The following is a 15,163-nucleotide window of genomic DNA, read 5'->3' on the forward strand; positions in this document are numbered from 1 at the left end:
ACTTTTGTCAAGTTACCCACACAATACAGCATTTACTGAATGTTTTTGGCACATGGTAATTCATTTTCTTTGCGCAGGTGTTGCATTCCAGAAATATTTTGTCTGATAGAAGACTGTTGGAATTCTACTTTAAAAAAAAAAAAAATCATCATGAAAGAAACCAGATCCTCTTATCTGGGAGAGAAAAAAACAACCCCCAAACTCAGTTTATTTGCCTTTTCTTTCTTTTCACGTTACAAAAACCCAACACCTTACAGGTAAACACTTATTGAAAATACATAATTGATGCCTGGTATTTCTACAGAACTCACTAAAAGGAAAGCAGAGTCTGCTACAGGGTGAAGTGCCAGGTTGCCTCGGATAAAGATACTGGGTGACCAACTCCCAGGTACTGTTTTCTGTGACTAATATTCCTTACTCAAAGCTCACAGGTGGTAGAACTACAACAACCAGCCTAACCCTTGACTGGATTGCACAGACAGGTCAGTATCCCTGTGCATCCATCGCCGTCCCCCTCCGCCGCACCACAAAGGCACCACGTGCACCCCCAATGCTCCCTTTTGTCAGGAGCTTTCATTCCACACTGCGTGGGGTAGGAAGCAAAACACAAAATGGGGTTCTGCAGCACTGTGGACCCTCCCTTGACTGATAAGTTGCCTGGAGGCAAAGCAAAATTAAACCCTTGGGATTTAACAACTTTCCCTTAGAAGCGTATGGAAATTAAACATTAAGCCAAAAAATTTTCCAGGAGCAGATATGAATCCAGATATAATATCAATTTGTAGATACGGAAAAAATACAACCAGCTATCGTCGATTTTCTAGACATACAAGCCACTAAGTTTTCCTTCAGGGTAGGAAAGCAAAGATGAAAATGGCAAAGGGCTGTTAACCTTTAGAGACACATTTTAGGAGACAACATGACTGAACTCAGATAAATTGGAATTAAATTTAATCAACCTCCCACTCCCTAGCTACATTATCAAAGGAGAAAAATCTACAATTAGGAAAGAAATAGAAGAAAATTCAGACATCTTAAACGGAGCAAGCTCCTGTCTCTGCTGTGAAACTTCCCTGATGATACTAAATACTGCAATTTGCACGTGCTGTATTACATGCTTGATGTCTTAACAGCTCTCTTATGAGTAATCAGTGGAAAGGAACATTTAAATAATATTTTGCAGTGCATCTTACTTAGATTTGGCTGCTGTTCTCTCAGTTAGAGCAAAATTAATCTGAACTTCCATTTTAAATACTTTGTGGCAAATCCTTAAATCACCCTTCTTTTTCTGTGAATGGAAGTGTTAACATCTATGTGGTAGCTATGACCAATTAATTCCTGTGCTCCAATATAGTGGCTAAGAATATATAATCCTTTAATCTTTTGTTCTGTGATTCCACCTACAACTCTCTGGCACTAATTTAAGAATACAGACCATGATGCTTCTAATGAGCAAAAGTCTAAACTAAGACTGACTGCCACAGTCAGCAATCTGTTGCCAAAAATGCCATGAAAGTTAGATAGGTGTGAAAGCACATACAACAGGAATCCTAGTTTTTATGTGACAGATAAGCTGTGTTCCAGTATGAATATAAAAGCTTTTATTAAAAGGAAGTTTAAATATCTGTTATTAAAGTAGATATCCTTCTATCAAGTGAATTTTAATGGCTTTATTTATAAAGGCAAAAAGTTATGATAACCTAAAATACATTTCATCATATTCAATTTTCTTAATTTTTGTCTAGTTCAGTTCATAATTATTTCATTGTAAGTTAGGAAAACAATTAATTAGGAATTCAGAAAGAAGGAAAGTTTGCTTTCCTTTTTCCATTAATGAATAAAACTGTGATGTGCAATGACAAGACTACCTAAGTAGTTTAAAAAATTTGAAGTACTTGGTGTCCAGAAGCAGTTGGCACCACGCACTAGCTGTATGTATTAGGTTTGTGTAACAGATCAGCTTTAAAAGCACATTTTTCAATGTAAATGTTTGCCTTGCATGTCAGAATATCAAACACTGTTAGATTTCTAAAGAAGTCTTAAAATTTTTGTCTTTGTGTATTTTAATTGAATTAAAACTTCAACATTCTGTTAAACATTAATCACTGATTAAAAAGATCTATTATTTCTATTGAGAAATTTTATTCACCGTTTTCTAGCATTAAAACATGAGAAGATATATGTAAGGAATACACATCTATTTAGAGTAACCCAACTGTGTCAACAAACAGCTCTGGTTAGCAAATGATATTGACCAATAAAACTGAACCTTTGTTTAGAAAAGTAACTGGAAAGCAAAAATGCAAAACAAGATTACACTTAATTATTTAAATCAAAGTGCTCTGCTTGTTGATTTAAGTTGTGATTAAAATCAGGGATTAAAATTAATCCACTCTGGATTGCATAAACATGACCTTAAGAAGAGGGAGCAGTAGCTCCATCACCCAAGAAGTGATTCAGGAAAACCATTGTGACAGAACGTAAAGGAGAACTGAGGGAGTTCATTAACAGATATCCCTCTGCCACCCAAACTCTTCTATTTCTCCCACAGAGAGAGAAAGCAAACATGTGAGGGGGAGGAAGAGTTTACAGGTGTGTGCATGCATAAAAACATGCAAAGGTACTATGGGGTAAAATAATGATGGTAATTTTTCATTAAAAGCAGAATTTCTCTCCTCAAACCTAAATAAAGTAGATTACTCATGCATTCCAATTACTCCTACTTGTTGTGTTACTAGGGGCCCTAGAATATTAAGTGTTCATACTTCTTCTCCATTAGCAGGAAAATGGAACATACTCCTTGTTTACCTGATGCTGACATTAACTAATGCGTCATTTAATTAGAAAGCAATACTAACTGTTATACTGAAATGAAGTATACTCACACACAACTCCTGTCCCAGTTTTCACCAAATCCTGAACTCTGCATTTCTTTCTAGAGAGCAAGGAGATGAACAGCATAAACCAAAAAGTTTTTGAAGGAAATCTACTCCAGCTCAGCTAAAAGTCCAATGTATAGCCCCGGTGACCAAAATACCAGGATAATGACAATGGAGCACAAACTAAAAGGTACTTGACAATGCAACTTACAGCATGTTCCAACGGTGCTTTAATACCTTACTTAAGAAGATTCTTTCAAATACTATGATTTATTTTTCAGCAGAGGTCCAGTCACAATTAAAATAAACAAAAGCAGCTAAGCCTTTCTTCTTTTTGCTTTGCAGCTTGATTGTGAAGGACAAACTACTCTGGCGCAGAACACTTCTAATAGGAACTACTTTTCTGATTTTACAAGAAAGTGTTTTACAATCCAGAGAGGATGAGTCATCAGAAAATCCTTGTCTAGTTGCCAAAAACCTGCCCCTCTTCATTATGAACATAAAGATAAAAGCTCTTAGAGTACATTAGCTGGCATACGCCTACACAGACAGTACAAATAAATTAATTGTGCCTAGCCTCAAACATCCAAAGAGGTGTAGTAGGAGCTCAGTCCATCTTGTTTCATTAACAAATTAAACTGTAATAGAGCATCAACAGTTCTCTTATGTACATAAGCTTGGCTATTGTACAGGAAGATTTTGCAGGTATCGCCCTTTCTTGCACATATACATTGTAATTCTTCTGATGTTTACATTAGCTTACATACCCTACATAAATATCAACAAAAATGGTATATGTTGACAAAAAAAAAATGTTGGAATAAGCCTGTATACAGTACAAAACTATTTTAAAAAAAACTGCATAGGTTTTTGTAACACAAGACTACATTATTATTTACTAAAAAAGGAAATTTTGTTTATAACACTATTTCACACATGCAAAATTTACAAATTGTTTTGCCTCTGACAAGAATGGCCAGTATATTTGGAAGTGTGGGTGGACTGTGTCTGGTCTAACACATTCAGGTTCATTTGAAAACTGCACTACTTGAAATATGAAGGATATTTCATAAAAACATATACACACTTGGATTTTACAGCTCAGACAATGAAAACAGAGATCAAAAGAAGAGTCACTGTATAAAGTACTGTACATGGACCAGGGGCCAGAATTACTGGAAATAATCAACATTTGCCATCAAACCCCTGCCACAGATGAACTGTTTTCTTTCTGGAATGCTCACAATCTTTAGCATGAGAAAGTTATACACAACTAACTTGAAAAACAAGTTTAACTCTACTTAGCCACAAGCTAAGATTACACCCTCAAACACACCTTTCTGAGATTTCTTATGAGAGGTTTGTTTGTGCAATCCAGTTAAGGGCAATTTGTTAAAATTGCTCTGTGATTTTCTTTATCCTTTAACTGCATAATTTAAGCAACCTGCATTTTAAAAGTTCAAAGATTTTCTTTTTGTAATTGCATCTTTCTGTCTGGTCTTACCTCCTGAAAAATGAGAAGTTGTGGAGAAAGAAGACAGAAAAAAAGAATGGAAGAGAGAGGTTGAGATCAGTTTATCACAGAAAACAGCTTCTTAATTTATGAGAACAGATAGCAAGTTAACATTAAATATGAGGGTTCAAAACAATCTGCATTCTGAGTTACTGCTACTACCTTTTTGGCCTCCACCCCCAGGGCTGGGAAAAGCCAGGGTGAAAGGCAAGGTACTGACTCCTCTGAGTACCACTGATACCCAAAGGCCAGCAGCTCCCACCCGTCCAAAGCCTGTAAATCCTGTGCAGAGAATTTTAGGCTCTGTGTTCTGGCCAGGCAGTTGTTAGGATCCCTGTCCGGGTGCAGCAGGGCAGTGCTGTGGCTGTGATGCTCTGGATAGCACTCATCCAGGGCTGTCTTTCAGCTTTGTCTCTCCTTAAGTTTGGCTTTGTATCTTAAGAGATAATTTTTTTTTCCTCTTCCTAGCTCAGAAAAGCACACTGCTGTTATCTGATGTTAGCAGTTGTGACGTGGTATTACACATGTGGACACAGCCCCAGCAGCTCCCAAACAAGCTCCAAACCATGTTTGCAGAGGCCAGTGTCTCTCCTGAGGGGCAGAGCAGCGTGACTGAAGACGTGGGTGCACACCCTACAGCAGGCTGTGTGGCTCACTACTCCATTTGCACATGAATTTATTTTTCGAGAGATTGGTTTTGACAGGCTCCGAGGCCAGTGCAGACATACTGGCCTGGACTCGTGACATCACCTGATTAATAAATCCAAGGAAGGTTTGGCAGCTCTGGCTACAGGCAGCCAGCCCGCAGGGGAATAGCAGCTACGCATCAGATAATGCAATGCTAACTCACTGCTCTGCACAGTGCTTCAATCAATAAACAACTTTCTCACAAGCCTGTTGTACTGTCGAGTTACATGGCCCCTCCTGTAAGCCTCATAGCCCACCAAAGCAGAGACCAAACTTTGCTGCCCCCCATGGTAGCATCAGAGTTCCTGCCTTTGCCCTCCTAGCTGGAGGGACATGCAGGGCAGCAAGGACTCGGTCCAAAGGACCAAGAGCCCTAGGACTGTGACTTTGCATTCACTGAAGGCCGTACTCTGCCCTGGCTCTGCAACAAAACATGTTGGGCCCAGCTAAACCCCCTTCTACTTAGCAGAGCACTGACAGGCTCACAGCCTTCTAAATGAGGTCACTACAGGACACCCCCCCCCCCTTTTTTTTTTTTTTTTCCCGGACTTCTTTTTTCTCCTTCCTTTTTGAATGGCACCTCATTATTGCAAAATTATGTGAGCCCTTAATTAGTGCTATGGGTTAATCACGCTGCCTGAAGAGTTTCCTTTTCTTTCATGAATAAAGGAAGCCAGCCCAGCTTCCCGTTATCCAGCAACCAACATCAGCTCTAATAAAGCACCATCTTCAGCCGGAGTCAACCACAGCCATCACATGGATACGTAATGTCTGATGTGCAAGAGTAGGTATCCTTTCAGTTATGGGGTTAATACTTGCCCTTGGGGATAATTGTGCAGGACTTTAGATGAGAGATTTCCATAAAAGGCAGTAAGAGTCACCCAGCTAAAGCCACACATAACTCAAGTTAGTTTACCCCTTTGCATTATTTAAAGTGTCTCCCTTTAATGTGAATGCATCAATTTAAAGGCACAGTGCTGCCAGTGGGCAGGCAGCTCTTCTCTGGAGACCAAATGTGTCTTTTCAGAATTTAAATTTGCATGCATTTAAAAAATGTGTCTATTCCTAGGCCGTCAAAAACCAAAAAGTGTAGATCTGCATTTCCCACTGCTGTCAGGGAACCTACACAATGTTATGATTTACTGCACCCCTTTACCTGGGTGTCAGGCAGGCAGGGGGGTTTGTACCCTCTCTCTGAACAAGATGTAGATGATGAAACTCAACATATTGGCATTCAAACTGGTGATTGCTGGCGAGTCTTCCTGACTCACCTTGTGAGTGGACCCAGAAAAGGAGGAGTAACCAGGCATCACTCTGGCCCTCCCACTCTGCCTCCCTGTTCCTGGAGTGTTGACTCTGCCTTGTGCCTTCCTTCCCAGTGCTTCTGATAAATCAAAATGTACACCAGTACATACAGGTAACCAGACAGTTTTCCAAAACATTTACAGCTTGGACTTCCATTTTAAGATTACAATTAATTTTTTATTTCTAATGTATATTTATAAAAAGAACACCAGCAAGTTTCAAGTTACAGCAATTAATGAAATTTAACTACATGAATAGGGAGAGGTCCTTTTTTAAAAATAAATTTGGTTTTACTCTTAAAAAATGACAACGGTAATATGAGTGAGGTAGAAAGATTTTAATTTGATTGCATGTTGCTCTGGCTACACGTATGAACTTGTTTCCTGGTCAAGGGGAATTTTTGCAGGTAGGAAAAAATAATTCAGTCATCCATTCAGTCCTTGAGTATTTTGTTTCTATAAGGCACAAAGGTTTTGTCAGTGAGGTTACCTAGGAGTGAAAGTTATGTCTCATAATCCGTAATTCTATTGCCCATTACACACCATCTGGTGACACAAAGACAATCTGATTTTTGTCTGCTAAAAACATCACATAGCTATATCATATGGTGCATGCAATATGATAAATTACTTATTTAAATATGGCCCTTCTGCATAAATCCATGCTTACCCTCAGTTAACCTGAAAGCAGTTTCAGGCAGGGCTTTTTTGTTTGCTGTTTCAAATGTCTGAGTCCCTAGTGAGGTTCTTATTTATTTACAGTTATACATAAAACTATGGCTGAACAGCTAACCTCTAATCTAACCAACCTTTAAGAAGCTGCTATTGGAATTCAAAGCTTTGCATCTCCAGTTGAATATGACAAAACTGCTTAATGTCCCAAAAGCAGTGATGTCTTACAAGGAAGAGCCTGATATAATCTAATTATAGACTACTTGTTCAATGTGATGCAGCAGTTCTCAAGTATTTCAAGTAGATGCTGTGAGTCTACCCATACAAGAGATCCTTGCAAGATAACGGTCCATCAATATATCTGCAGGTTTGCAGCACATATGCTTTTGTCACTTTATTTTCAGTCTCCAAAGTAATCAAAATAGTTAGTGGGTTGCCAGAAGTTGTATCACAAAATAAATCAAAAAAAGAGAATCAATCACGCTGGGCAAAAGAAAGCTCTTACACAATTAACCTGGTAAAGGGAAACAGGCCATTTGCTGTTGCTCAGCTCCCTTGCCAAACTATTTCAGTGGCCATTATGCTTTCCAAAGCAAACACTCTCATAGAATTATATCATAAAATGTCTAGGGTTGGAAGGGACCTTAAAGATCATCTAGTTCTACCCTTCTGCATGGGCAGGAAGGATCAGGTTGCTCCAAGCCCCATCCAACCTGGCCTTGAACACTTCCAGGGAGGAGGCATCCACAACTTCCCTGGACAACCTGTTCCAGTGTCTCACCACCCTCGCAGGAAAGAATTTTTTCCAAATGTCTAACCGAAATCTCATCCTTTTCTGATGCAGAAGACACACCCGAAATATTTTCAGGAGGGGTGGAAAGTAGGAAAAGAAGATTTCTGTGATTTGCAGTCAGGTTCTTCTGGGAAGATTACATATTTCTAGGAGACTATAATGTACACATATATCTGTACATCTGATAGAATCACATAAGCAACACCGAAATCTAGATAGCTGTTTTTCCATGTAGATTTTTATTACTTTCTCTTCCTGGAATAGTTAACTACTTGCAGGATTTTTTTAACTTAAAAAATGAAGACAATTTTCAGTGGACCCTTCATTTTCAGTTCTGAATAATTTCTCTTTTTCTTGCAGGCCAGCATTAAATCAGTTTGACAGCTCCAGTGTCCTTTTGCACTGGCAGGTTTCATTCCCACCAGAGCCTCTGGGCAAACCAGAGCCAAAGCCTATCCCTACAACAATCTCATTTAGTGATACACCTGCACCACTCACCAGAAGTTTCCATGGTCTCAGGCTTTGTTTGGGAGACAGAGGCAGTAGTGCTCCAATGAAAGACAATTCCTTACAGAGATTTGTGTTGGGTGATGGCTCACTAGCAGCCCAGCTACTGGGATGCCAGACCATGCACTGTGGGGAGATAGGGAACACTTCCAAAACCTGGCAAGGGCAGAGATGGCACATAAGCCTCAGATGCAAGTCACAGGTGTTGAATTTATTCTGCTCCTTTCTCACACACACCTGTGGAGCCCTAGAAACACCAAGCTTCATCCACAAAGCATGGTTGTACCATTTCCTCTACCCTCTAAATTCAACTGTCCCCTTCTTTCTCTCTCTGACTAGGCTATCTGCCTATGCCTATCAGGTATATTCTACTTCTAGAAGGGATTTAAGTAAAGCATTGAAGTATTTGGCAAGCATTTTCTTCAATGAAGACATACTATGAACTAGGCAATCATATTTTTCAACTGTGCTGCCTGCCAAAAAAGTGCACAAACTTCCAATAGCAAAGAAATGAGGTCATTTTGGTCAACGGCCAAGATCAGCACATTTCCTCTTTTGGTTCTGGATGCTGCACCTCCACAATCCACAATGTGTGACAAGCTGTGAGAGGGAGGTGCAGTCCCTCAGAAAAGGAAATAAAAATTCAACCAGTAGATGTTATTAAAAAGATTGGAGGGAGAGGAAAGGAGAAACAAAAGCAAAAATCAGGAAGCATCCTGATGTCCCACGACTCCTTCCTGAAGCTCTATTTAATTGGAGTTTAGTATAACCTAAGAAGATGTTGATACCTTATCTTAATATTGCAGAAATGTAAAGCCTCATCCTCATCCCATTAGAGAAATTCAGAAGGCTTACATTAGGCATGCAGCTTTCGGTTAGAAGGCTGGGCTGGAATTTAGCAGATCAGGATTAAATCTTGGTTCCTGCCATAAGTTCCTGTGGGGCTTGAGTGAGATTCTTAACTTTCCTTGTCTGAATTTCTATCTTGTGCCTGATCTTTTGCATTTAAGAAAGAAGTTTTCCTGAAATGGGAATATGCCATTACAGTGGAGCAGAGTCTGGAACAGTGGATTTGGGATGCTCATTTGGGCCTCTTAATGCTAATGCAGCACAAAGTGAAATGGCAGTAGTAGTTGTAGTAGTAGTAATAAGAATAATAATAGTAATTATCTCTCACTTTTTATTTTCAAGTTAACGTCTGCCAAAAAATGTTGAGAAGTTTCTCATTGTGGCAACTACTATATTTATGTGTATAATTTACCAGCAGCTCATCTGAATAATTTGAATTTTTTATTAAGATTATTTTCTCATTTTCCATTGAGAAGCCTTCTGACTTCTGACTCACATTCAGCCTTGTAGGGAAAAGTGCCAAGCATTTGGGTTTTTTATGTCTCCAGTAGTTATTTGACTCCTGCATAAAACTCAGCAAAGCCAAAACTGAATAGGAACAATCTTAATTTAATTATTAAATATATTACAAACTTCACTGGGATTTTAAAAAGATCTTTCATGTGGGGTAGTGGAAATGTGCCAGGAAAATCTAAAAAACCTATATGTAATCCTCTCTACCCTCTCCTTTCTTTCTGCCTCTCTTAAATGGAGGCTAGGTGAACTAATATCTAGTGGAGCTACTTTCACTTCAGGTTTGCTAGAAAAAAAGCTTACCAGGGCATCATGCCAAGCCTGCAACTTTTCAGATAAATGTAAATTTCTTTTGGGTAAGTTTTAGGAGGGACACAGCAAGAGTCTCATATACTATGGCAATTCAATTGCAGATTTATATACAGCATCTGCCACTGCTTCATTATAAACAACAGTTTGCTCTGAAGTTCTCTTCAGTTTACAAAAGGCATAGTGTATTTATCTGATGCCTGTTACAGTGGTGGAGAGATACACAGATGGCCCTTGACTCTTATCTTCTGCATCAGAGAGCCAAATCCAGCTCTACAGAAAGGGTTAGACCTTAAATTTGCCTGCTCTTTTTCTGATGACACTCCCCTTGTCTATTTGACAACCAGAGTCAGCTTACTTTCCTTGGGAGGGTCAGATTGGCAGATGAACTATAGTGAGGAGAGGAAACATGTTAAGTATGAAAACATTCTCATAAGTTCTCACAGGAAAAGGATGTAGCTAACAATAAAAGAGAATACTACATTTCTCTGCCAAACTTTACCATGCAAGTTTATGCATTTCCAAAACTTTTATTTCTACCAGTTAAATATCAGTAGTGCTACATCTAACAAAAGGTATATCCAGAAATCCTCTTCCTATATTCCCCATAGTAAGTCAGTTCTGGAGGTTTCTTTCTGAGGTTAACAATAGGCAAATGTATCCCTACCCCACTGAACTCAGGATACTGCTGGTAGTTACAAAGTGAACTGCTTCACCACTCTCTGACCAGGCCCATGACTGATCCATCAGGGAACACCTCCAAGAGCCATTCAGTCAAGGCTGTCATGGACCACTTGCAAGCAAACTTCATTCACCAGATCCTCACCCGTAGTATTGATGGCCTGGCCTCCTGCCAGGCACAAATACTATTTGCTGCACAGTTGGGAGGCTAATTACTTAGCCTTCATCCTCCTCCAGGGTTTTTCTCTGCACTTCTTCACTTTTGCAAAGCTGGTAAGGCAAAGAGCTGATAGAAGTATGGTCTTGGGCATGGCTTTGAACTGCTTGCCTTCACATGGCTCAGCAGCCATATAATTTACAGTTTCAGTGAAAACTGAAAGCTCTGACTGTTCTGGACAAGTTTCATGGGTTTCAGTACCTTTCCAGGGTACAATCTTTTTGATGGCCAAGCATTATTCCCAGAAATGTACCAGCCAGCAGACTCCTATTGACCTATGCTTGCTCAGTGCCACCAGGGCAGCTGGTTTTGACTCATTCCTCATTTTCTTCACCTTGAGACATGTCTGCCAAAAAGGCAGCACCAGTGATTTTTCCTCCACACAGACGGCTGGGCAGACATTTGCAGACAGCCCGCAGTTTACCTCCAGTGTCTAATCAGTGGTGTGAATACCCAGGTCAATACCTATACTCAATTTTACAAATGCAAAAGTGGAAAGAAATACTGCTGACGGGGCATTCTCAGAAAAAGATCCTGGGGACTCTGTAACTTGCCTTATCCTCACAGATCTGGAACTGCTGCATGCAATGAAAGCAGTCTGTTAACAGTTCATCATAAAGCATGCTCAGAGATTTTATGTCCTAAATTATGTATATTCTTGCTTTGCCTTCTTTGTGGCTGTTAACATAGTGGGAAGTCTAAATCTGTTATTACACCTCTAACTAAGGATTTTTAAACTGTTATTTAAATTAAAAAGAAGACAAGTTCTCAATAAGAATATTTAGAAAATCTGTGACCTTTCTGAGAGCAGCCTTAAATACTGACTCGATACTTCTTCTGGTCCTGGAATGCACCAGTTTCAGCATGTTAGTTCAGAAGAATCAGCTCTTCTGCAAGGACCGAGACCTATGCATCAGTTTCACTGCGTAAAAATAGTTCTTTACATACATTTTCATAATTAAGCACTTTATAGCTATTACCCAATTATTGCTTACAGCATTAAGTAACAAGGTATTATTACCCCAATTTTACAGAAGGGAACAAATAATGAAATCTGAAATACGTATTCTGCTTTTGCGTAGGCTTTCTCATATTAATTAATTATGAGACTTAATTACACTCAATCTCACCACTCCAAGCCAATTATGGAAAACTGTGTAGAGCAAAGAAGTAGGAAAATCTCTCTCAGATACAATCACTTATACTGACAGCACTTTCTACACAGCTATATAAAAGGACTTAGCAAATATTAACTCACACACCCAATGCAACGGGATGGATTTTTCTCTGATTTTCCCCCAGCTGCCCCTACACCACCAATCTGAGCAACAAACACTTCTCCCAGCTTTCTCACTCAACTCTGCCCCAGAAACCAAATGTAAATCTCTGCCCCCTGACTTGTGCCTTAATCACATGATCACCTTTCTTCCCAGAAGCAGTAAAAAAATCCTCTAGCACGTTAAAATCACCAGATTAGAAGAGCTTTAATCCAATGACTTTAAACATGGCTTGGTAAGAATTTGTATATTCTATATCATATGTTACAAAATATTTTTAAGCTTTCTGTTTATTTTGAACCTACAGCAGTTCTATTTACTGAAGTTTTCGCCCAAAATGTGAATGGCAAATCCTCTAAACCAACTCTTTAAAAGACTGTTTTTCACTTAAGTATATGTGAATGATTCTGCAACTCTGTGTTGAAACGTGAATTCACGATTTCCCGCAGCACCTTGCCACAGAGATTCACAACGTGTCAATGCCTTCAGCAGCAGCAGTGTTCCAGGGGGACCATTCTCCTGTTTTCAAGTCATGGCCCTTACAAAGACAGCCCAAGCCAAGGCAAACGAGCCTTTATATTAATACCAACTGATCCTCCCATGAAATGGGCATATTTAAAATCAGAGGAGAAGCAAAAGCAGTTATCATCTTTGGCAGTTTTTCTAAAGGGGGTGAATCTACTTTATTAAAATTGAGGAGAACACTGAACTGACAAATATTAATCTGAATTTTCCTCACTTTATTTTTTCTGTTTGCCCATGAGAAAAAGCTGCCCTAGAAGCCTCTTTGGGAATAAAGGTGTAAACGTAAGTGAAGGAGACTCCATTCATTTATGACTTGGACTCTTTTGGAGCCAAGATTTGTCCCTAGTATTCACAGTTATGACATTTTGTGTTCAATCTGGCCTATTGCAGCAAATATTCAGTCTGTGCTCCTTGCAATTTTTCCTTGTTTGCATCACACCATAACAAGTATGCTACGAGAGTTTCACGCACTGCAATTTACCACACATTTTAAACGCTCTCCATTTTTTTAAGTTAGCCTCATGGCATGGAAACAGAATTAAATCCAATGGGATCTGTCAGGTTGCATTCACAGGTCTCCTTCTGGAAACCTTGAAAGTGACACAGCTCTTTCCTCTGAATATATAGAGAAATAGAAGCCTCCTTTAGTAAGACTGGCTTACCAAGCACCATAAATTTAGCAACAAACTGAGTACCCTGTCCTTTCGGATTCCATCCTCAAAGCTTCCGAACAGAGTCTTTCCTTAAAGATGCAAAATACAAATTGCAAGCATAGCATTAAGGAATGAACCCACATCTACTGTAGTATTGTTAAGATAAATAGCACAAATTCTCTGTTAGTGACAGTCATGTATTTTCCATGCTTTTAATACTAACCTCCAAGCCTAATTATTACGTTTAGTGTCTAGGGCAACAACACTTCCTACCCAGCACCCGCCATCAGTCCAGGAATTAATTGCATACCACTGACCTCCATAGGACACCATGGAAATTTTATTACTGTACAACTCAATTGCCTTTCATACAACACAGCCCCATAACTACGTCTTATTATAAAAAAAATCATGTGCTTACAAAAGGAATAGTTGAGCCAATTGAAATATTTATAATTTGCAAGAATAAAAAACATTTCACAAGGTTTGCAACATACACAAAAAAAACTTTGCAGCCTTAATACAAGACAAATGTTACTAAGATTCACATTATAGAAAACATTCCCTGAAGTCATAATGGCAGGGTTATGAAGTATGCTGTTTAATAGCTGTTCCTCAAGAATGTCCTTTTCCTTTTAGCCAGAACCCTATGGTAGAAATTCAACTGAAGTCAATTAATTGGAATTGTGGTTCTACAGCTGAGGAACTGGATGTATAAGATGAAACAGCTGAAGGAAAGGAACTCACTTCCATATACTATTCAGTACTAGAAGAGAGGGCTAGCAGTCATGGCCTATGTCCTCTACCTTGGAATTTCCTCTCTGCAAGTTTGCCACTTTGAGAGGGCTACATTGTGCTTATGTCCTGCCTTACTCTCTTATGTTCAAGAAAATACTATCACTCAGCACATTTTTTCAAAGTTCAGGAATCTCCTTGCTCAAACCAAAGGGTTCACAAAATAAAGAATCACCGCATGACTACTCTAATTTCAAATTGGCATGTTAATTAATATAAGAGCTAATGTAAGTCAGAACAAGACTTTCTCCCTGGATTTAAGGGCTGCGTCCTGGATGAAACAACTTGTCACACCCAGGATTTCAATGCTAGCTTCCAAGTTCCCAGACTCAAGTGACCCAGCAGGACACAGCCACAAACCTCTACACTGAAACAGATGCATCAGGTGCAGATTCAGAGAAGGAAAGGGACTGGTGCAGCAGGTGGCAGGGGCTTTTTGGAAAGCGTACATGCACACTCAAGAACACAAACAACTGCTGTTTCGATAGCCCACTATCCTGTTGTACTGTCCCTCTACACTTCTGAGTCATCCACATTTTTCACTCGAGACATCAGTAGGCAGCAGACTAGGAACATGCCCACGTGCACGTTGAGGTGAATCACCCATCCTCCAAGGTCAAAACCCAAATTTCAAGAGATAACTAAGGAGTAAACTGCAAGTCACCACCAAGCTTTCTTGCAACTCTAATATATAATGTACTACAATTAGTTTAAAATATCACATCTCCCAAACACTTTGTTCAGTTTTCTACAAGCAATGAAAAAGCATTCTACCATGGCAAACTACACACATCTTGGGCAATGTTTTTCAAAATCAAATTACAATGGAGTTTGCCATGTCAATTCAGTTTCAAGTCTTTTTTAGTTAAAGATTTGTAACCTATAATGCCAAGGACAGTGAGATTATCTAAAAACCAAAACTCAGCAACACTTGGCTTTGAAGAATTGGATACACATTGAATGGACGCTGTCTCTGAGGCAACACAGCT

General features: G+C 39.2%; 1 protein-coding gene across 6 annotated transcripts in view; it reads right to left on the reverse strand.

Annotated features, from left to right (window-relative positions):
* TEAD1 (TEA domain transcription factor 1) overlaps positions 1-15,163 on the reverse strand; it is a 152,076-nt gene that overhangs the window by 122,059 nt on the left and 14,854 nt on the right. Inside the window, exon 1 of one of the 6 annotated variants that reach the window (XM_030450958.1) lies at positions 2,886-2,935. The exons of the other annotated variants lie outside the window; for them this stretch is intronic. Coding sequence (XP_030306818.1) covers positions 2,886-2,929 — 44 coding nt within the window. The 5' untranslated portion in view covers positions 2,930-2,935. Of the gene's footprint in view, positions 1-2,885; positions 2,936-15,163 lie in introns of those variants that run through there. 6 annotated transcript variants of the gene reach the window in all.

The sequence above is a fragment of the Calypte anna genome, chromosome 5 (assembly GCF_003957555.1).
Source record: "Calypte anna isolate BGI_N300 chromosome 5, bCalAnn1_v1.p, whole genome shotgun sequence".
Lineage (NCBI taxonomy): Eukaryota > Metazoa > Chordata > Aves > Apodiformes > Trochilidae > Calypte > Calypte anna.